The 24,044-nt window shown below is 39.1% G+C and overlaps 1 protein-coding gene, 1 long non-coding RNA gene and 1 other non-coding gene across 3 annotated transcripts in view; 1 reads left to right on the top strand and 2 right to left on the bottom strand.

Annotated features, from left to right (window-relative positions):
* Positions 1-24,044, top strand: part of RNF145 (ring finger protein 145) — a 111,567-nt gene that overhangs the window by 57,445 nt on the left and 30,078 nt on the right. The window contains 4 exon segments of the mRNA XM_002806589.7: positions 5,882-6,028; positions 6,031-6,050; positions 12,554-12,767; positions 23,470-23,578. Coding sequence (XP_002806635.4) covers positions 6,001-6,028; positions 6,031-6,050; positions 12,554-12,767; positions 23,470-23,578 — 371 coding nt within the window. The 5' untranslated portion in view covers positions 5,882-6,000.
* LOC108589421 (uncharacterized) lies at positions 2,779-7,351 on the bottom strand. The gene is made up of 2 exons (XR_013530666.1): positions 7,238-7,351; positions 2,779-6,086 (listed from the first exon to the last, which is right to left on the bottom strand). It is a non-coding gene; the product is annotated as an uncharacterized LOC108589421 (long non-coding RNA).
* Positions 15,223-15,329, bottom strand: LOC118151773 (U6 spliceosomal RNA). The gene has a single exon (XR_004740184.1). It is a non-coding gene; the product is annotated as a U6 spliceosomal RNA (small nuclear RNA).

Raw genomic sequence — 24,044 nt, 5'->3', positions numbered from 1 at the left:
ATCTCACAATGTTAAGCAGAAAAAGCTAGGGTCACAAAAGAATATCTAGGCTGGGCATGGTGGCTCACACCTGTAACATTAGCACTTTGGGAGGCAGAGGTGGATGGGTCATTTGGGGCTGAGACAAGCCTGGTCAACATGGTGAAATCCTGTCTCTACTAAAAATATAAAAAATTAGCTGGGCATGGTGGTGCACACCTGTAATCCCAGCCACTCAGGAGGCTGAGGCAGAAGAATTGTGTGAACCCAGTAGGCAGAGGTTGCAGTGAGCTGAGATATTGCCACTGCACTCCAGCCTAGGTGACAGAGAGAGACTCTGTCTCAAGAAAAAAAAAAAGAATATCTAATATTTGATTATTTGATGCAATTTATATAGCATTCAAGAACTAAACTACAGTTTTTAGGAATTCATAGTTGGGTGGTCAAAGGAAGAAAAGTGTCTACATTAAAGTCAGGAAACTGGTTACCTTTGGGGTTAGTGAGACAGCTGTGAATGAAAGGGCATGTGAGGGTCTTCTGGGAAAAGCTTATATTTCTGGATAGTGGTTATATTTTATAACGGTATGTGGAGCTATACAATTGTGTTTTTATTCACTTATCGTTATTATTATTAGTTTCCTCATGTTATACTCAGGGATGAGTGACAAGCAAATTATAAGGATTGAATGCCTTGAGACCCGTAACTGTAAATAATAGAAAACACAAGCCAAACTGACTTAAGCCAAAAAAGGTAATCTATTGGGTAATATAATTAAAGAGTGAGGGGGTGAGCATGCTGGCTTCAGATAAGGCTTAGAGCTCATTCACTGTGACCAGGTCCTGGTTTCTTTTTATGTCTCAGGTTCTCTTTCCTGTGTTGGCTAAATCTTCAATTGGTTCTTCTCTTTTGTATCCCAGATAGCTACCAGTAAATCCCTGGGATTATAGGTTTCCTTTTTTTTTTTTAACTTTTTTTTTTTTAATTTAAAGTTGGGGTTTCACCATGTTGGTCAGGCTGGTCTTGAACTCTGGACCTCAGGTGATCTGCCCGCCTTGGCCTCCAAAGTGCTTGGATTACAGGCGTGAGCCACCACGCCTGGCCTAGGTTTCCTTTTTTAAGTCTAGCAGGAAAGAGAAATTTTGCTCTTCCCACAGTTCAATCAAAACCTCTGAGGTTTAGTCTTAGTCCTGATTGGCTTAATGTGGCTCACGGGTCCTTCCCTGGACTAAGCACTAAGGGAGAAAGGATAAACTGGTGGATTCCATTCCTAGTCAAGGGCCAATAGATCACATGTTTATTCAAGGTTCAGGGTAGTATTAGAAAGAAGAAAAGGAGAAGAAGAATAGTGAGGAGGTAGCTAAAAACTGTCTACAACAATCAATGACCCTTTTATTTAGTTGAATATCATCACACATAAACAGCAACACACAGTTTTGCACTACTCCCTATCTCAGCCTTTATCAGAACAAAAGCAAAGAAAGTAGCTAGTTAGAACAGAGGTGGCTGGGCGCAGTGGCTCACGCCTATAATCCCAGCACTTTGGGAGGCCGAGGCGGGTGGATCACAAGGTCAAGAGATCAAGACCATCCTGGTCAATATGGTGAAACCCCGTCTCTACTAAAAAAAAATACAAAAATTAGCTGGGCATGGTGGTGCGTGCCTGTAGTCCCAGCTACTTGGGAGGCTGAGGCAGGAGAATTGCTTGAACCCAGAAGGCGGAGGTTGCAGTGAGCCGAGATCATGCCATTGCAATCCAGTCTGGGTAACAACAGTGAAACTCCGTCTCAAAAAAAAAAAGAACAGAGGTATCAGTTGACCTGAAATCTGAAAACAAGAGCAAAAATACATTTTTTTTTTCTGCTGATGTTAGTGATTCTAAACAGTCACAAGTGCTCAGATTGATTAAAAGCAAAGCTGGCTTGTCAGATTGGATCTTCTTAAGAGATATTTTGAGGTGAAATGAGAAAATCTGAGTATTGACTGGGCAGTAGAGGACTTAGAGAACTATGCTGCATTTTCTTAGGTGCGGTAATGGTAATTGGTAATATTTTTAGGAGTGGCAGGTTGGAGTATTTGGGGTGAAACGTGTTGATGTCGGTAGCTCTCCAAACTAGCTTAGCAAAAGACACACACACATAGATAAGGCAAACATGCAAAAATTACCAATTGTTGAATATAGATGGTATGCATAGGGGTGGTCATTAGAATATTCTTTTAATTCTATATGTTTGAAACTCTTAAAAACAAAATGTTGGGGAAATAAAAATGTTTCCAGAAAATTCCAAACAAACAAAAAGGCTGACTTGTTTCTATGCTTTCTCCTCTTATAGTCTCAGGTATTAGTTCCATACTAGGGAGAAAGAAAGAAATGTATTGTGTTAAAACAATTTAAGTTCTATTGCTATTTTCAGTTATCCACGCAAAGTGTTTATTCAGCACCAGCTATGTGTATGAATTACTTAGTGTTAATATAAAGTTAAAATTTCATCTTTATCTGCCTATTAGAGAATAAAAGTTGACAACTAAATACTACAGTCAGAAGAAGGGGAACTAGGCCAGGTGCTGTGGCTCTTGCTTATAATTCCAGCACTTTGGGGGGCCAAGGCGAGTTGATCACTTGAGCCCAGATCTGCCTGGGCAACATGGCAAGACGTTGTCTCAACACAAAAATTAGCTGATGTGGTGGCGTGTGCCTGTAGTTCTAGTTACTCAGGAGGCTGAGGTGGAAAGACTGCTTGACCCTGTCTCAAAAAAAAAAAAGGGAGTAGGGGGAACTATTCAGGGTTTGTACCGGGAATACTGGCATACATTTCATTTATTTTTCACAGCAACACTTTGAAGTAGATATTATCACTACCTCTATTTTACAGACAATAAATGGAGGTGTTCTTAAGTCATGTACACTTGGCACAGGGTCCTATAGCTAACAGATAGGAGACATCTGAATCAAAGAGTAAATCTCTCCTCATATACTGCTGGTGGGAATGTAAAATGGTGCAGCCGCTTTGGAAAATCATTTGGCAGTTCCTCAAAAAGTGAAACCATAGAGTCACAATAAGACCCAGCAGTTCTACCAGGACGAATGAAAATGTGTCCACACAACAACTTGCACATGAATGTTCATAGCAGCACTATTCATAAATGCCAAAAAGTAGAAATAACTCGTGTCCATAACTGATGAATGAATACACAAAACATGGTATATCTATCTATACAATGGAATTTTATCTGGCAAGAACAGAAAATTAAGTACCAATACATGCTACACATGCATGGACCTCAAAAATATTATGTTAAGTAAAATAAGTCACACACAAAATCCTACATATTGTATGATCCCCTTTATATGACATGTCCAGAACACGCAAATCTGACAGAAAGATTACTGATTGCAGAACGATTAGTGATTGCTTAGGGTCGGGACAAGAAGGTAAGTAACTGCTAATGGACGTGGGTTTTTTTCCCTCAGCGGGAGGTTATGATGAAATGTTCTGAAATTCATGTGGTGATGGTTATACAACTCAGTGAATATACTAAAATCCACTGACTTGTATGTTTTAAAATAGGTGGATCATATTATATGTCAATTAAGCTGCTATATGTACACACAAGAGAAAAAGAGTGACTCTCCCTTTACTGGCATAACGTTGCCCAACAAAACTATAGTTTTCCTCATAAAGTTGACTCTCAAAATCAAACCATGAGGGTAGCCAGGTTGAATGAACTCTATATATTATCTAGACTCTGCTAATTAGGAAGTTGATTATCGGGTTGGATATCTTTGAATACCCAGTTGTTGGAATTGGATAAAGAAAACTATAAAGTGCCCAGAAAACATTAGGAACAAAAAAGTGTGTGAATAAATGACATGAAAATTCTCCCTCATATTTCCAGTGTTGGCTATCCATCATGTGAAATCTGTTATATGATTTTCTCTCGATTTAGAAGACAGAGCATAATAAACTGGCCATCAATTGTCTGCGGATTTGCAACAGAAGACTTTCTGTGACTATTAGCAACAGTTGGAATGAGCCTTTTGGAATGGCTAGAACTGTAACATATATGCACTCTTTTAAATTTTGTGCTGACTTCCTCCTCAATGTGGGATACATTTAGAATGGAAGGAATAACTTTTAGAATCCTGAAAGGTCTGCCATTAGGCAGTCATAAAACATAACACTTCTTTCCTTCTACCACCCTGGACTAGTTCCTTTTATGACCAAGCGGTGGTATTTAGACATTTCCTTATGTTTGTTCCAGGTACTTAATGACAAGTTTAGCTCCTGGCTTCTCCTGATTCAGGTGGGTTTGGGTGCCTCTAGAAAATACTTCCTCTACACTTGATTGAGCTCTTTTATTTGAGCTGCCCTCTCTTCACCCACCCCACCCCCACTTCTTTTTTCCTTTGCTTTTCTTTTTAGTTCTGTTTGATTACCTGCTTCTGCCAAGGTGGAGCTTTCCAAAACTGGATTAGCAGCACTATAATAGCAGTAACCCTTTCATTACCAGAGTAATTTTCTTTACTTGTTTTGAACTTCAGCATTTACAGGCAGCTGCTATTAAGTTAAAAGGTAAAAAGACATGTGTGATTTTTTTCCTGCTTTTACAAGTCCAGAATGCTTATAGTGAGGGTTACAGAGCTTTGAAGCTATTTCCCTCAACTTAAAAAAAAGAAAGGTAAGAGCTGAAGTAGGCCTCTCCTCTATTTAAAACACAAATCCAGCAACCATACTTCCTTGTAAGGATCACATTTTCAAGATTCTGCCATTTATCCAAGAAGAATAAATAAATCAAGTTAGAATTTAGTGTTACGTTCATTTTGGCTTCTTTGTAATTTGTTTCTGGCCTTATTTTTTCTTGACTCAGTCAGTAGGAAAGTTGTTAAAATAGGGAGGGGACCAAGGGATAAGGTCTTGCTATCTTGGTCTGCTTCTTATTCCAGTCATTATTCAATGGGGCCTCTGTAATTTTTTTTATTTATCAGGTCAGATAAACAGACTCAGTCTTAATGATTATGGTGAAATAGTCTGAGGCACCTGGATGAAACGTGGTTACAGTGAGTTATGTATACAATTCCCACATATTTTAAACACTTGATTCCTACAGAGCTATCAAACTAACAAAGGCAAGTTACTCTGAGTTTGCTTGACTGATACCTCCAGGGATTGCATATTCTAAATACAGAGCTTGCTTTCACAAGTTTATCAAGATAAAAGCATGTTCAGAAGTGGGGGATTGCCATTCAAAGAGCAGAGGCCAGAGACTGGAATTTTTAAGGAAGGTCCTCCACACAGATACTGAGATTACAGCACATTAATTTCTCTTGCACATGCAGAAGTTGAGGCTTCACAATGTCAGCATGACCCAGTATAGTTGCAACATCTTACCCATCTGGCCCTTTTAACATCTAAGGCCAGGCTAGGTTCTCATAGCAACTGGCTCTCCAGGAACTAATGAAAGAGAAAGCAAGAAACAGTGGAAGGGTTTTGGTGGTGGTGGAAGACAGGGAAGATAGAAGTGGGGCTTGCGGAAGGTCGTGGTGGGGCATAGTGGTAGACAAACACGGAAGGGGAAGTCTTGCCAAGCCCAGAAGACTATCATTGTGCAAACACACAATATGCTTCAGTCTATGTATTGTAGAAGACAGTTCCTGCCCTAAAAGGTATTGACATTTAAATTAGGGTAGGTTTGTGCATTTGTGACACAGACTGGGACAGAGACAGAACAAATGGGTACATTAATCTGTTTTGAACCTTAGGCCAAGCCAAGACAAACACACAAACACCATTTAATTTCATACTGCAGTAAAATTCTTCGGACCAAACGATGGGATCAGAATTGTTAATAGATACTCAGTGAACAGTTCCAATGCATTCATTCTTCCATTCATTTACTCCATAGGCGTTTGAGTGCTTGCAGTCGATGCTGGGCACCGCTGAGCCATAAAAGACGCCAAGGAGTTGACAGTAGTCCAGTCAGTGACGGGGTTAAAAGGAATTCTAGCATCATTGCTACTGCGAATGCACCAGGACAGGATGAGCCCTTCAAATCTCCCACGTGGTCCCTGCAGGTGAGTGTGTGTGTCAGCGAGTGCGGCCCGTGGTGTCTGGAAATGAGAGAGCACGTGTGTCAGAATGGCGCGTGTCACAGTGCGCGTACAGGTGTCGCCGTGGTACGCGTCTCCATAGCTGCCGGAGCAGGGCTATGACTGCTAGGCGAGGCTTATTTCTCCCGCCCACGCACCGGAGGCAGCGCGGAAAGCACTCCGCGGGCGCGATTGTGAGTGAGAGCGGGCGCGCGCGGGAGGGGCGGGGGAAGGGCGCGCCGCGCTAGCTGGGAAGCGCGCAGGCGCAGAGTGTGGAAGCCCTGCCGGCCGCCGCAGAGCGCCGGGGGCGGGAGGAGCGAACGCAGGAGGCTATGGCCGCCGACGCCGCCGCCGGCTGCTGAGGGGCTCGGCCCGCGAGCGCCTGCTGCCGCGGACGATGGTGACCGTACGGGCCGGGCCGCTGCCGCCGCCGCTGCCTCCGCCTCCCCAGACGCAGCATCCGAGGCCCGGCGCAGAAGAGCCGCCGCTGTGAGCCGCGCTGTCCCGGCCCCCGCCGCCGCCGCCCGAGGAGAACGGGAGGGCGGGCGAGAGAGCCGGGGAGTTGCGGAGCCCGCCCGCTGGCAGCGCCGTCCCCCAGGGAGGGAGGCCGCAGCCTGAGGTGACCGCGCCGCCCGCCCGGCCCCTTCCCATCCCCGCGCCCCACGGCCGCTTCCCACGGCTTCCCTCCCCTCCCCCATCGCGTCGCCGACTCCTTCCTCTTCTCCGTCTTCGCCCCTTTCCCTTTATCTCGCTTCACCTCCCTCTTTTCCCTAGCTTTGAAGGAGTCCACAACCCCTGTTAACGCGCAGCACCCCTCCCTCCCATCCTCCAGCCCCTCTCGCGGTCTTCGCCTTTCTCCGACCCTGCGCTCCCCTCCCGGGCCCCAGGCAAAGCCCCCTCTCCTCTAGCGCTCGGGCCTCGGCCGCCGCCTCCCCAGCCTCCCATCCTTTCCTCTCTCCAGGGCCTGGAGCGGTCCCTTACATTCCTAAGATGCCCTTTCTCGGGGCTCTCCCCCTTTGCCTCTCCAGCATCCCATTTCAAGGCCTTTTTCAAGACCGTTGTAGAGCGGCCCTTTACCAGATCCCTTTCTCGTTTCCATTTCCAACTTTGCCTCTTTTGCGTCTTTGTTCACTTTGCTTCCAAGCTCCCCTCCCTCTTTCCTTTCGCCTTACCCTTCTTTGATCTACGCAGCCCAAACTCAGTCTCTCCTCTTTGAGGTGGCGTGAGGTTGTTTGGGGGTGCGGAAGGGCCTGCCAATCCATTATTCGAGGGGGAACCCATTACTCTGCATCCCGTCCGCCTGCCCCTTTTTTATAGTAAGAGGACTCCTCGTCCCTTCCTTTTTGTCCCCGTGGTTTCCTCTCTCGCTTGCCATTCCTTACGTCCTCTCTCTCCAGTTCTGCTTTCCCCACCCAAGGACCCCCAACACCCGTGCACCCCCCTTCTGGAATGAATTCCCTTTCTGTTCACGGATGCTGAACTTCGCCCGCGTTTTTCTTCGCGAGCCTTTTGGTACGTGGCGTGGCGCGGCGCGGCGCGACCGAGCCAGCACCCTTGGCTAGATAGGAGGGGAGCTCCCGAGCCTCTTCCCTGGCAGAGTTTTTGCTGAACGTAATCTCTTAGCCCCGCGGCGGCGGCCGGGTTGCTGCAGCTACTGCTGCTGCGCTGCCTGCTTGCCGCGAGCTGGGTTGGGGTTACTATAGTTCAAACGCATCTGAGATCAGCCGGCGTGGTGGGAGGAGGTGCGGGGAGAGAGGAAGGGGGCCTGTGCAGTGAGCAGGCGTCAAAGATTAATGGATGGCTTTGCATCGCAGTCTGCAGTAAACAGGAAACTAGTCTGAAAGGGAAAGAGAAGACTGTGTGTGTCTTTTTATTTTTTAAAATACGGAGTGTGCAGTTTTACTGAATCTTGAATCTTGCCCAAAAGGATGAGCTGTCGGTGCTGCAGTCGTGACCCAGGCTGAGGGCCCGATGGCAGAAGTAGCAGTTTTATTTCCTCTCTGCTCTGCTCCTTAAGTTGAAAGATGGCCTTTGTATTCAGAGTGGACTCCCTGTCTTTGCGGTTTTGGAGATGATGAGAAACCACAGAATTGCTAGTAGTTTATGTGGAGATCAGGTACATACAAAGTTAGCTAGCAACGAGTGGGAGTGGGGAGGACCAGCTATATTTAAAACATGTGCCATTGCTTATGTAAGACGTGCGTTCTCTTTCCTGGTATCTCAGTTCTGGGCTTTTACTTAGGATTTTAGGCTCTAGTTTTGTGCTCTTAACATTTTCATGGCTTACCATCCTAACAGATGGACAGCCCGAAAATTTGCTTTTCTTAAAATCAGTTTCACTTGATGGTAGAATTTTTTTTAACTGGTTGGGAGAAAGATTAACGGTGAATCATGATTTTTGTTTTTATTTTTTAGGTGGAAGGTGTAGAAGTAGTGGACTGAATAATTTTAAACTGGGTCACTTGTCATTCTTGTTTTTTCTTTGTCTTTTAAAAAAAAGTTTAGGAGATGTGAGTACTTTTTTTTTTGGTAAAATCGCATTTTTCATTTCTCTTATTTTACGTAAGTCTTCAGCAGAGATTAGCTGTGACTTTAAAAAACCTGCATTTTTCTTATTCAGGACGATTTGTTTGGTTTCTTCATATTCAAAACTAAAATGCCATATTTTCAGGAAAGTGTAGAATGAAGTCCCCTATGTTTTCTAGCCTACAAATCTGAATGGTAAACTGTACAACATTATATTTCTACAAGACATTACTGTTTCTGTAAGTACCGATTGCTGCTTCCAAGCCTGAGAAAGTCATTTAATGAAATCGTTGTGGTCTCCTTTTTGGTTATCATTTGTTGAACCTCTCGTGTGGGTTTTGGAAAGAAGTGTCTTTTTTTTTTTTTTCTTTTTGTTTTTAGCTGTTTAACTGTATAAAACATCTTTAAGTTTGAGTCACATTTAGTTTATGTTACCTGCAGAGATATCATGTTGGAGTATTACTTTCCCAGTTCCTTTCAGAGTTCAAGGAGGAAGTTTTAAGGTCTTGCATCAAAGGTAAAACAGTATAGGAACTTTATATATTGGGTTTTGGTTTTTCAGTTTTCTCTTCTTTCAGCTCTCCTGATTTTGTAGGATTATTTGGTATTGTTTTGTTTTTAAGAGAATTTTGAGCTCTCCTCTCATACTCATAATGAGTATGCTCATTAGCTCTGTCTGACATAAATCTGGAGTAAGGTAAATGAGGTAATATTATAAAGGTATTCTCTAGCTCAGGATAGAAGGCTCCATTTTACTTCGTGTTTGTTTAATAGAGTGATTTGGCAGGTGTGAGTAGTTGCAAGTACCTGCAAAGAAGATGAATATTTTAAAGTTTTGTTTTGATATTAGTTTAGTGTGTGGTGCTAAAGTGTAGTGTACAGTACCTGTTTGTGATGGTAACTATCATGTGGACTTTTACTTTAGAAAGGTTCAAAGGTTTTGAAAATTTTTTTCACTTTGATTTTTCTCTGTATTAAATTTGTTTTCTCAGTGCCCTCACACATGACCAGCTTGCCACTGACTTGCTAAAATATCACTCACGTATTAAAAAAAAACGTTTAGTAAGCAACAAATTCATTACTTAATTCTATCCAAAGTCCTTCTTAAAAACATTTCAGTCTTGAGTTGGCTATGTAGTGGAGTTGGGTATCTTTCTTGGATATTGTTCTATATTGACAGCTTTCGGGACCCAGTATTTTCTTTTTTTTTTTTTTGTAGAAATAGAAATATGTCCTATTTTCTGTTTCTTATTATATTTGTTAGGCAGGAGTGGTGGGTGGAAATTGAGGGAACATATACCATTCTGCTAAGGGACTTTTTAATAGAGATGATCCTCTGTACGGATTAGGAAGGTTTTTTTCCTCTAGCAGATCTTGATTTCTAAAGCAGGATTAGCAACTTGTTTAGCTCAAATTTTCTTCTTTACCCGTGTAGGAGCCACAGTAAATAGTGAACATGGGTACATTTTAAAATAGCAAAATATTGAAACAGGAGGAAGGTTCCAAATCAAATGAAATAAATATGGGCTATAAGTGTTAACTCAGTAATAGCTCCTCCCTGCCTTGTTACTTACAAAAACAGAGGTAGTGATTTATGTTGGATTCCAGAATATGGAAAAAGTTACTTTTCCTTTATAGTATAGAGACTGTCAGTAATACTGTCATGTCAGTACATGGTGATTTTCACAGTGGCTGGTGGTTTGTAGGAAAATCTATTCATATTACTTTGAAGTAAGTTCCTAAGAGGGTATTGAATTAATCAGTTTGCTCACCAAAGTAAGTATTTATTTCCTGTGTAATTCCCAAAGCTATCTAGATGGCTTATGCACATTAAAAAACACATTAAACTTTTTAACCAACAATTTCTGTGAATATTTTTTTCCTGGGCTTAAAAAAATAATAACATAGGCTTTGAGAAGTTCAGTTTAGATTGCTCAGTGGTGTGGTTTGCAATAAATGTTAAAGGTTAGAGATTTTACTTGTCAGTGCATTTTTTCCCCGTTAGGACATGATATTTAGTTTTGATTTTTACAATATTATTTTGTCTTCTGTAGGAAAATTATCAAAATGATCTTGTTCACGTGAAGTAATCAGAATTGCAATACTTATCTATAAAAATGTTAAGTCTATATTATTGGTAGGCTATATATATATAAAACATTTGGGTTATGGGAATGGTCATTGAAAAGCTTTTATTAACTATTTGCCAAGTTGAATTGTCTTTAGCTTTTTACTATCTGAACTAGGAAGCTATGAAATTGGAGGGTAAGATGGAAATACTGACAAATATTTAACCATAGCATAGCAATCTGTCACTATAATTTTCTGCAGAAATAAATGTTTTCGTTTGTCCTGTAATGTCTGAAATTACTGCCAAAGCTGGAAATGTGTTTAGCTTTCTCAGCAAAATTCTTAAAAGGATATTGTCAGAGCCAACAATCCAGAATTATCTTTAGTCTTTAAATTGTTCTTTATCTACTTTTGTTTGCCCTATTTTTTTTTTTTTTTTGAGACCGAATCTTGCCCTTTTGCCCAGGCTGGAGTGCAGTGGTGTGATCTTGGCTCACTGCAACTTCTGCCTACGGGTTCAAGCAATTCTTCTACCTCAACCTCCCTAGTAGCAGGGACTACAGGTGCCTGCCACTACACCCAGCTAATTTTTGTAATTTTAGTACATGAGGTTTCACTATATTGGCCAGGCTGGTCTCGAACTCCTGACCTTGTGATCCAGCTGCCTTGATTTATAAAGTGCTGGGATTACAGGCGTGAGTCACGTGTCTGGCGTTGTTTGCCCTATTTTATAATTTTTTTGGGATTAATTTGAAGCTCTATCATAAAGCAGCATGGCATCGAATTATTTATTTATTTAAGATGGAGTCTTGCTCTGTTGCCACGCTGCAGTGCAGTGGCGTGATCTCGGCTCACTGCAACCTCCGCTTCCTGGGTTCAAGTAATTCTCCTGCCTCAGCTTCCTGAGTAGCTGGGACTACAGGCCTGTGCCACCACGCCCAGCTAATTTTTGTATTTTTAGTGGAGACAGGGTTTCACTGTGTTGGCCAGGCTGGTCTCGAACTCCTGACCTCAAGTTCCACCCGCCTCCACCTCCCAAAGTGTTGGGATTACAGGCCCCAGCCTGAATTGTTCCTTTAAATAGTAAATGGTCCTGATAACTAACTGCCTTTTATTTCTTCCTTCCCTGTCCCCACCCCCCACTACTTATCAAGGTCTATGCAGAGATGGGCTGCAGACTCAATACCTGGCTTCTTCCATGTGCCTGCTTAACTGTGTATCAAGGGAAGAATTTGATGAGTATTTGATGAACACTTTGAAGTCAGATTATGGGAATTTTAGGCCATGTTTAATTTTAAAGATTCAAGGAAATGATATTGTAAATAATAATGTTTTCCTCTACCTGTATCTAATGAATTCTCTAAATTGTAAATTTAGTGCTTCAGTTTTGATTAAGTGAATAAAGAAAAGGATAGAGTACAAGATGCTGCAAACTAAGTGTGCAGTTATCAAGTTTCTATTGAATTGCCTAGGCTTTTTCAAGTATAAATAGTCAAAATTTGCCCTCTTACTAGCTACTTAAATCTCAATTTTATAGGAGTCAGTGAATTTTTCAAGTGACTTGTATACAAGTTACAGTAGTCTTATAGAGTGTTTTGTTGCTAAGTTCCTAGATTTGGAGTTTGTGGCCTTTTAAAAAATTAGTTTTGAGGTCTGAACATTTGATCAGAATTAAAAGATTGGGCAGACCTGAATGGGCCAATGTGAAACCACTATACAGAGATTATTTCATGAATATAATCTAAAAATAGTAAATGTGGCGGAGAAATAGTATTACACATTCTCACATAGTTTTGTACAGTATGTGACAACCCATTAGATTCATAAAAGGATATCTAAAAGCTATTTGTATTGACTTTTTATTTTTATATATTGTTTGTTCTAAATTTTAGGTCTTCTCCAAGAAAAAAACAAAACAAAACATGGCTGCAAAGGAGAAACTGGAGGCAGTGTTAAACGTGGCCCTGAGGGTGCCAAGCATCATGCTGTTGGATGTCCTGTACAGATGGGATGTCAGCTCCTTTTTCCAGCAGATCCAAAGAAGTAGCCTCAATAATAACCCTCTTTTCCAGTATAAGTATTTGGCTCTTAATATGCATTATGTAGGTGAGTGTTTATATCACATTTTCTAATCTTACAGTGAGCATTCTGATTTATGTCTTTGTATATTTTTGAATTTGGGTAAGATAAAATTAATTTTCATTAATATGATAGTGATATAATTATTGATGACTGTTTATGAATCTTGTTGACAGTTTTGTCTTACCATTGCATATGAATTATTAAGGCAAGAATAAAGTAGAGAGTATTGGATTTATTTTACTGGATAAAACTGGATGGCAGAAGAAAACATTTTAGATTTTAGTGTGATGAAATATAAACAATGATAAATACTTTTAGAGACATTTGGTTCCTTCTAATTTGTCCTTGTTTTGGGATTTGGTAGTAATTCAGAAAGTAAGCTTTTTTAAAATGCAACATTCTTTATTGTTCCCTGAGACAAACTAAAACATTAACATCAGCTGAAGATAAAGTGTTCAGCTAAATGAAATGTGGGAAATGATACTATAATTTGTTCCATAAAAAAAAAATCCTGGAACTATAATCTTTTTTTTTTTTTTTTTTGCTTGAATCCCCTTTCAAGAAAAATATAACTTATCATTGATATGCTCTGTGGTTAGTGGTAAAAATAATGATGAAAGATTAAAGAAATTAAAGTCACGAAATACAAGCATGAAACATAAAATTTATCTAGAATAAAAGTCATAATCCTTTTTAGGTTAAGTTTTGGTTTATTTTTAATGTATATGGCAATATATTTTATTAATGTTGTGACTGCAGAGTTCCAGACATGGTTTCAATGGTACTATATTTGTTTTGCTAATATTATTATAGTTGCCTGTCACAAAGTATATTTTTTATAAAGTCATGAAGAGTTGTCCTGTCTCTCTGAGATTTATTTTTATCTATAAAAGGACTTCCTGGGTTCTAAAACTTAGCCTTGAGAACCCCTTACATCCCTAAGAGAGTACCAGGTAAGCCATTGTGGAAAGAAGTATGATGTAGTAGAAAAGACAGCACACTAGAAACAAAACATTTTGGTTCAATAAACTCATCTTTTGTGGATGGCATTACCTTGGGAAGGTCTCTGAAGTGAGAAGGTTCCTCTATGTTGCAAAACACTATAATTCTCAGCCTTTTATTAAAGGCTTTGTATGTTAGCCAGTTTATGGAAAGTAATTCCAGTCAGTTGTAGAACAATTGGGTACTTGGCTTAGATTTTTAGCTTAATCAGTAAAGTCATACATAACTGTAGTTTTAAAAATGTGCTTATATATTATTTCTGATTAGGTTGAAATATTTATTTATTTATTATTTTAAATTTTTTATTGCATTTTAGGTTTTGGGGTACATGTGCAGAACATGCAAGACAGTTGCCTAGGTACACACATGGCAGTGTGTTTTGCTTCCTTTCTCCCCTTCACCCACATTTGGCATTTCTCCCCAGGCTATCCCTCCCCACCCCCCCGCACTGGCCCTCCCCTTTTCCCCCCAATAGACCCCAGTGTTTAGTACTCTCCTCCCTGTGTCCATGTGTTCTCATTTTTCATCACCCGCCTATGAGTGAGAATATGCAGTATTTCATTTTCTGTTCTTGTGTCAGTTTGCTGAGAATGATGTTCTCCAGATTCATCCATGTCCCTACAAACGACACGAACTCATCATTTCTGATTGCTGCATAATATTCCATGGTGTATATGTGCCACATTTTCCCAATCCAGTCTATCATCGATGGGCATTTGGGTTGGTTCCAAGTCTTTGCTATTGTAAACAGGGCTGCAATGAACATTCGTGTGCATGTGTCCTTATAGTAGAACGATTTATAGTCCTTTGGCTATATACCCAGCAATCCGTTGCTGGGTCAAATGGAATTTCTATTTCTAAGGCCTTGAGGAATCGCCACACTGTCTTCCACAATGGTTGAACTAATTTACACTCCCACCAACAGTGTAAAAGTGTTCCTTTTTCTCCACATCCTCTCCAGCATCTGTTGTCTCCAGATTTTTTAACGATCGCCATTCTAACTGGCGTGAGATGGTATCTCAATGTGGTTTTGATTTGCATCTCTCTGATGACCAGTGACGATGAGCACTTTTTCATATGATTGTTGGCCTCATATATGTCTTCTTTCATAAAGTGTCTGTTCATATCCCTTGCCCATTTTTGAATGGGCTTGTTTGTTTTTTTCCTGTAAATCTGTTTGAGTTCTTTGTAAATTCTGGATATCAGCCCTTTGTCTGATGGGTAAACTGCAAAAATTTTTTTTCATTCTGTTGGTTGCTGATTCACTCTAGTGACTGTTTCTTCTGCCGTGCAGAAGCTGTGGAGTTTGATTAGGTCCCATTTGTCTATTTTGGCCTTTGTTGCTAATGCTTTTGGTGTTTTGTTCATGAAGTCCTTGCCTACTCCTATGTCCTGGATAGTTTTGCCTAGATTTTCTTCTAGGGTTTTTATGGTGCCAGGTCTTATGTTTAAGTCTTTAATCCATCTGGAGTTAATTAAAAATATGGAACGCTTCACGAATTTGCGTGTCATCCTTGCGCAGGGGCCATGCTAATCTTCTTTGTATCGTTCCAATTTTAGTATATGTGCTGCCGAAGCGAGCACAGGTTGAAATATTTATAATAAAAACAGCTGCCTGATAACCAGAAATATTAATGTTAGAAACTGACTGTGTTCAGTACAATTGAAGTTCATATTCTGGCTTATAATTTTGGAAACTCAGTTGAGCCCTCTTAAATACACTTACACCATGCCAAAGTAGAGTAAGCTCAGTGGTTGCATGAACAGATATTTTCAGCTTCAACAATTTTTTGGTTGGAGTTACCTTTTTCAAAGTATTACCTAGTGTTTATGTAATGCTCTTGTTTACAGAATTTCACCCTCAAATATAAATCAAATTTCACCTTAATAAAATAGATAATATATTTATGTTCAGAAATCAAAAAACATAAAAAGTATTTAAAGTATCTCCCTCCCATCTGTTATTCATTCACTAAGTTCTTACTCTGAACACCAAGTAGCATCTACTTCCTTCTGTATGATTCTTGAGCTATTTTTATGTATACATAAGTAAATATAAAATATATATATTTTTCCCCTATTTATACAGATATTACCATGGTATACGTGGCTCTGAACCATGTTTTCTATTTGTTTCTTGATGTATTATGGAACCATAACTACTGTATTTAAATATTTATGAAATAGAGTGTTGTACTCTTTTTTTATGATGACAATCTGCCAAATCTTGCGACTCTGAATAAATGTTGAGGGCTCATTTCTTCTCTTCTCAATTGCATTTTACATTGACGTAGTATCCTCATGTGGATCTACCATAATTTATGGAACTAATTACTCCATTGGTGGACCTTTTAGATAGCCTGCCTTCTGCTATTTTGTACAGTGTTGTGCTAAATAACTTTGTATAGCTATAATTTCAACAAGTACAAATAGAACCTTGGGCTGAGTTACAAGAAGTAAGTTCCTGGCTTAGAGAGTATAGTTACTCCTCGGTATATGCTGGAGATCAGTTCCAAGATGCCCACGCATACCAAAATCTGCACATATTCAGGTCTCTCAGTTGACCCTGTAGAACTGTGTATGCAAGTTTGGCCCTCTGTATGTGTGGGTTTTGCATTGTTGCAAATACTGTGTTTTCCGTAACAGTTTGGTTGAAAAAAAATCCACATGTAAGTGGACTCTCACAGTTTAAACCTTTGTTGTTCTAGGGTTAACTTATGTATATTTGAAGTGTTGACATACAGTACTTTCCATAGGGTTTTACTATTTTGTAACTCCAAAAACAGTGGTTAAGAGTTCCTACAATCCCATATTCTTATCAAAACAGCCTGTTAGCACACATATTTTGGCTACTCCAGTAGGTGGAAAATTGATTTTTTGAACTCAACTTAGTTTTAGTTTGCATTTCTACTATGAATGAACTTACACATATTTAAGACAAATCTGTATTTTCTTTTTTAAGAGTGTCAGTTTATATCCCCTGACCACTTTTTACCAATTTGTGGGAATTTGGTATATTTTACAAAAATTAATCCTATGTGATAAGTTGAAAATCATTTTTCCAGTTTCAACTCAGTGATTTTGCTTATGATCTTTTGACGTTTAGAAGGTTTTTTTGTGATTGAATTTACCATTTTTTCCTTAAGCTTTAGTACTTTGAGTCAATTAGAAAAGCCTTCTTTTGCTGGGTGCGGTGGCTCACTCTTGTAATCCCAGCACTTTGGGAGGCTGAGGCGGATAGATCACCTGGGATCAGGCGTTCGAGACCAGCCTGGCCAACATGGTGAAACTCAGTCTCTGCTATCACTCCAACTTGGGTGATAGAGCAAGAAAAAAAGCCTTCCTGATTTTTGAGTTTATAAAGAATTCTGTTGTGTTTTATCTTACTATTTTTTGTGTTTTTATTTTTATATTTTAATCTTTGCTTCATTTATCTGTATGAATAGTGTGTTATAGGTAAAATTTTATTTTTTAATTGTTTAGTTCATTTTTTCCTATTATATACTGAATTCTGAATTCTCACATGTATTTTGTTTTATTTTTGGACTTCTCTTCCTTTAGTGTGTCTGCCTGTTTGTGAACTATGAACACACTGTCTTATTTGTTGAGGGTTTTGATTATATTTTACTGTCCAATAAGGTTAGTCCCTTCCGTTTTATTTATTTACTCCTCACACCTTTTTTTTTTTATGGTTAGTTTTCTGTGTGAATTTAAGAATTGTCTACTCTCAATATTGTCTAGGTCTCATTCCAAAAACAAAGCAACCCATTTGATTTTTTTATTGAGATTGCATTATTAATTTTTAGAGTGGATGGGGAGCATGGGCTCTTGCTGTGTTGCCCAGGCTGTCCTGGAACTCCTGGGCTCATGATTCTCCTGCAGCAGCCTCCTGAGTCTCTGACTACAAGTGTGCAGCCCTGTCCCTGACTGCATTATTATTCAGTTTTTAACTCAGGGTGAAGAGATAGCTTTCAGATTCTAAGTCTATTCTATGCAAGAACAGAGAAAGTCTTTCTATGTTTAAGATTTTGAGTACTTCTGGAATGTTTTAAAGATTTTTCATATATGTCTTAGACATTTATTGTTAATACCTAGAGAGGTATTTTGTCTTTTTTATTGCTATCGTAAGTGGGAGTTTTTCCCTCTTTATATCTTCTAGTTGTTTGTAATTAAGGAGCTTAAAAATTAAGGTAGGGAGCAATAAAGTTTGTATTTGTGGAATGTAATTGTATCTTCAAACTTAGAAGATGGGTTCTGCTGAAAGAGAAGTGACTGTCCCCTGTTTTTTGGAGTGTAGGATATGAAAAGAGGAATAGAAGTAATATTGGTAAGGTAGTCTAGGGCTTTTGTGAAGAGTCTTGAATACATACCACAGATAGTGTACTTAATTCTATAGGTTACGGTGTGTCAGTGAGAATTCTAGAGCAGGTGAGCTGCATTTTTAGATTCATTAGGCAGTGTTTTATGGATGATGGATTGGAGAGGGGAGAAATTGGAGGTAAGAAGGCCAGTTAGGATTTTAGGCAAGAGGTAATGAGAGCCAGAACTGGCAACGTAGAAATTAGAAAGGAAAAAATGGATATGAAAATCTTATTGAAACTACCATCACTAAAATCATTAGTGACTTAAAAATGTAAAATTCAAGCCTCTCTTAGGTTCTCATTCTACAGACTTTTCTGTTTATCGAGCTGTTTACCACTTCCTCTTTCTTGAAAATTTTTTCCCCCGATTCTTCTCCTAACTGACCATTGCTTCTGATTGTTTTGTTTTCTTTAGACTTCTTAAGTGTTGATATTGCCCACAATTTGTGTTTAATTTTAATCTTTTATTGTTTGAGTGACCTCACATAGTTTTGGCTGCAAATCTCTGTCTCCAGTTTATACTGCTGTTTGACCACTGTTGTCTGGAATTGATGTTCTTTCTCTGTGATTCCATGGAACCTGTTCACATCTCTACCATAGCAATTATTATGCTGCATTCTAAGGGTCCATATGCTTATCTATTTTCCCAACTGTTAATTGATTGTGAGCTCCTTTAAGGTAAGAAGGGGGTTGTTATCTCAGTATTCCCAGCACATTGCTGGTGCCTGATAATGAATGAATTTTATATGTACGTATGTATGTACATGAAAGAGTCTCATTCTTGCCCAGGTTGGAGTGTAGTAGTGTGATTATGGCTCACTGCAGTCTCAGACTCTTGGGCTCAAGTAACCCTTAGCCACTGGAGTAGCTGGGACTAAAGACGTATATCAAGGTCTCATTTCTTTACCCAGACTGGTCTCAAACTCCTGGCCTAAAGTGATCCTCCTGCCTCGGCCTCCCAAACTGCTAGGATTATGGATATTAGCCACTGTGCCAGCTCTGAAGGAATTGATTTTTGAATTACTTGTTAGACATTTTCACCTAAATAGCCTGTAGACATTTCAACTTGTCAGTCACCAAACTCATCACCTTTATCTCACCTCAGAACAACTCCTCCTCCGTGTTTACTGTCTTAATAGCAAAGCTGTCTTCTTGATTACCCAAGCTAGAAACAATGCATCTTCACTTCCTTGTTCTCACCTGTAGATAACCACTAAGACCTATTTAAATATGTATCTCATAACTGACTGGCAACTCCATACCCAAAAACAGTTATAAGCCAGGCTCTCATTTTCTCTCCAGTCCTGCTGTTGTGCTGAACCCCTGTGGGCTCCTCTGGGAGATGACACCAGGTTGAAGAGGCTGAAGAAGACACCCAGAGCCAGCAAACCAGACATGGTTTGTTGTTGTTGTTTGCAGGCTTACATACAGGGAAGAGAATCCAGTGGCAGTGGGCTGGACAGAACTGCAACTTCTTGCAAAAAGCATGCAGTGTATATAGTATTTTTACTTAGCATCTTTTCCCTAACAGCCTCCACATGACAACCTTCATTCATCCTGAAACTCAGAGCCTAATCCCCTGTGTGGCTAGTGTTCCACAGGATGCACCAGGGGCTCAGATATTCCTCATAGACAAGGAAGGAATCTCTGGATTGGCCTCTCCTGGATTCCCTAGCTTAGACCACACTTTTAGGTACATCTGCCATATAGGGTCAGTCTCAGTGTATGCTTAAATTATTGCTGTCAGGTATGTTTACCCTATAACTACCATCATGTTTAAATAGCAGAAATTATTAGATTCATCAGTGTTGTTTTAAGCAGGTCATCATTTTCATTTATTTATTTATTTATTTTCTGTTTTCACAGTCTGTTCTCATAGGTCATCATTTCTATTTTATTTTTACTTATGTGTTTATTTATTTAGAGACAGAGTCTCACTGTCACCCAGATTGGAATGCAGTGGTGCGATCTTTGCTCACTGCAGCTTTGATCTTCTGGTCTCATGTGATCCTCCCACCTCAGCCTCCTGAGTAGGTGGGACCACAGGTATGTGCTACCACACCTGGATAATTTTTTGTATTTTTAGTAGAGACAGGAGTTTGCCATGTTACCCAGGCTGGTCTCAAACTCCTAAGCTCAAGTGATCCTCTTGCTTTGGCCTCCCAAAGTGCTGGGATTACAGATGGGAGCCAATACATCCAGCCCTTATTTTTTATAGTGACAGGGTCATGCTCTGTCACCCAGACTGGAGTGCAGTGGTGTGATCATACTTCACTGTAACCTTGAATTCCTGGGCTCAAGTGGTCCTTCCACCTCAGCATCCTGAGTTGAGTAGCTGGTATTATAGGTGTGTACTACTACACCTGGCCTAGGTCATCATTTTTAAATGCTGCTTTTTAGTTATAAATTACTGTTAATAATTTAAAAACTTAACTTTGTCATTATAAACTTAGTTTGTTATGGATTGTTTGGTTAATGCCGTAGAGTGAATTGTGATACATATTTGTATCAATAGTATTTTTGGCTTGCATTTTTCAAATTATTAGATTATATATACATTGTAGTTCAGATGATTCATTCATACTGCTCTTATAGTTAGTATTCATAATCTCTCAAACTTTTCTTATACAAATATTTTGTTATCACAGAGTTATTTTTCCACTGGAATATGAAAATGGAGTATAGATGAGCCATGGTGCTTTTGTTGTTTTGGTTTTTATTCTTTTACCTAAATGGGTATCTGAAGAATTTGAGAACCATTTGCCAAATCTAAACTCTTGATTATTGTTTCTAGACTTTATATTGAGGCTTTAGCTGCTAGTTCTTTCACCATCATCTCCCAATAATCTTTCTGTTAACACCGAATTCTAGTCTAACCTACAGAATTTTCTGTCCCCTGGAAATATCCTTTTATGCTTTTATGGTTTTCATGCTTGTGGTTCTCTTTTCCTAGAATGTTTCCCTTTCTTCTTAGTCTGGTAAAGAACAATTTACTGTTTGAGATCCAAGTTAAGCTTAATCACTTAACCATAGCCCTCCTAATGTTCATTTATTATAGTAGCACCAATCTCATAATTACTTTTGTCCATCCTTAACTTTTCACTAGACTATTATTCACATTAATTTTGGATTGTCCATGTCTAGGAATGCAAGTGGGTCATACTTTACACATAATAATGTTGGATTGGATGAATGCATAATTGAAGGAATGGATGAAATGAATATGTTTTATCTAGAAGATTTGGCAGCTGATTTTATATGAGATATATAGAAGAAAGAAAAGACAAGACCGTTCTGGGACGGAAAATGACAGTTTTGTTAAAAGAGTTTAAGGAGAAATTTCATGTAATAGACATTAGAAAATCCTTCACCTACAATCAGTGTAAATGCTTAGTAACTGTAATATGTATCTTTTAAAATACCCCTAAAGTCATTTGAGGTAGGGATTAACAAAATTGGAGAAATTATTTTAAGAAATAAAGAGCAAATAAAAATACTTATCTCTGGCTTCTGAAGGATGGTCCTTGTAGTAAGGGTGTGTAGGAAATCCTCAGTTCTATCTCTTTAGTCCCAAGCACGCTTATGTTTCCTTAGCTTTTAGCATGATTGATTCAGCATGGGAGAGGCATTAGGGGATAAGTAGGAGTACCTGTGCCTTAATAAAGATTCGTAAATTAAGTGGAAGATGGTTATAGAAGGGTAAGCTGGGTCCAGATTGTGTAAGACCTAGAATGTCAGGTTCATAACTTTTTGAGCAGGAGAATTGTCAAGTAAAAGTGATGGTGTTAGGAATATTACCCTGGTAATGAAGTATATCGGGGTGTCCTATCTTTTGGCTTCCCTGGGCCACATTAGAAAAATAATTGTCTTCAGCCACACATAAAATATACTAACACTAATGATAGCTTATGAGTTTTAAACAAATTGCAAAAAATCTCAAAATGTTTTAAGGAAGTTTATGAATTTGTGTTGGACTGCATTCAAAGCCGTCCTGGGCCACATGCAGCCCGTGGGCCACGGTTGGACAAGCTTGAAGTATAGGGTGTACAAGAATAGAAAGAGACTAAAAGAAGGATGGTGGTATATTGTGCATTGCAGAGCGGATTAGTATGGGACATAGAGATTGGAATGGAGGGGTAACGTATGAGGAATTTGTCAAGGAAGGCTCAGCAGGACTTGATGATAAGAGAGAAAAGATGACTCAGGTTTTGAGTCACTCTGAGTTACTTTGTTGAGGGAAGAGGTGGGGAACACAGTTTGTACTTGTTGAATATGAGGGGAACACAGTTTGTACTTGTTGAACATGACAACATCTAAGTGGAATATATCTCAAGTGTCATGAGATGGGATGTCTACTTAGAAATGAGAACATGTTTTTGAATATATTGTAAGTTCTCAGTAACTTCGTTGATAACATTTCTGGAAGAGATGCTGATATTTGAAGTTACAAAACATGTTGTTTGCACTAGGTACTGTATATATAGAGAAAAACAGTCATTTAGGAACCAGATTTTGAAAGTTTATTGGAAAGGGTGAAAAGAAATTAAGGGGAGAAGTTAGAGGGTAAGAGGAAATCTATGTCACAGAGCTGAAGAGTAACAGCATTTTGATGGTAGTTGCCTGGATTTTTGGGATCAACAATAAGCAAGATGTCTTAGATGTGACAGGTAGGCAATTGTTGACTTCCAACTTTCTTTAGAGCAAAAGAGTTAAGGGAGTTTGCAAAAGGATTGTAGTTGGTAAAGGGAGAAATAGATGCTTAGAAAATAGAGGCATTGGGTATAGATCTTTTGAAACATTTGACAGTGGAATGAGAAAAATTGTTAATAGGAAAAAGAAATCACTATGAAAACAAGTTTATTTTCAAGATGGATAAAAGTTCTGCACATTCTTTGAAACAAAGGTAAGGAGTGATGTCGGGAACGACTGAAGGTATAGGAGATAGAGGATCTTCAGGGCTTGGAGAAAAAAGGTCTTGAATCACAAGGAACGGGCAGCTTTAGAGGGAGACATTAAGATACACGGCTCTTCCTCTGGGACTGGAAAGAAAGAGAGAATTGGCATAAAACAAGTAAGTTGACATCAAGGAAAGGTAGATGATGAAAGGAGTTGTGTTATACATTTGTGTGAATATATTTGATTATTAGGTAGAGAAATCTAAACAAGAAATGAAAAATACATTTTCAACAACAAAAAACTCGGTGTCACTGTGCTAAACTTACTTTGGTAAGTATAGTCAAAAACCTCATAAAATACTGAAACCTATTTGGAAAGTTATTTCAAGCTCTTTCTTTTATTGTAATTAATTGGGAAACTAAATTAATATTGTATGTTATTTATCTCTCTCTTAATTTCTGCTACAGGTTATATCTTAAGTGTGGTGCTGCTAACATTGCCCAGGCAGCATCTGGTTCAGCTTTATCTATATTTTTTGACTGCTCTGCTCCTCTATGCAGGACATCAGATTTCCAGGTAAGAATATAACCCCATTTTTGAAATGTATGACTGAATTTAAAGTTTTCTTTTGCCAGTAAAATACTTTTCATGAACACTATTAAGTAAAGCTAAGGCTTTGATAGGTCCAAAACTGGTTTGATACTCATTTTCTAAATCTTACACAAGATTAATAGCTGGTTTGTGCTCACATTTTATTTCTGCCTTTAGAAAACAAGCTTAACATGAAACAAACCTTAAGGCAATGTTTATAAAGATATCCTTGAACTTTCCTTTATTGCCTGAAAAAAGAATTTCTAAAGACAGGCTGTAGGGAGAGTTTAACAATTACAGACTTCATTACTTTAGGAAGTCAGTTTATGATGTATAAGAATTAGCATAAGATGCAGCCAGGTGGAGTGAATGATTGATCTACATTATTTGGTGAGGTTGATTGTGTAGCTTAGAACTTCTGTCTCTTTAGCCATATTGTTGTATACCTAAG

This window comes from Callithrix jacchus, chromosome 2 (genome assembly GCF_049354715.1).
Source record: "Callithrix jacchus isolate 240 chromosome 2, calJac240_pri, whole genome shotgun sequence".
NCBI lineage: Eukaryota > Metazoa > Chordata > Mammalia > Primates > Cebidae > Callithrix > Callithrix jacchus.
The sequence above is the reverse complement of the archived record's forward strand: the minus strand, read 5'-3'. Positions and strand labels throughout refer to the sequence as shown.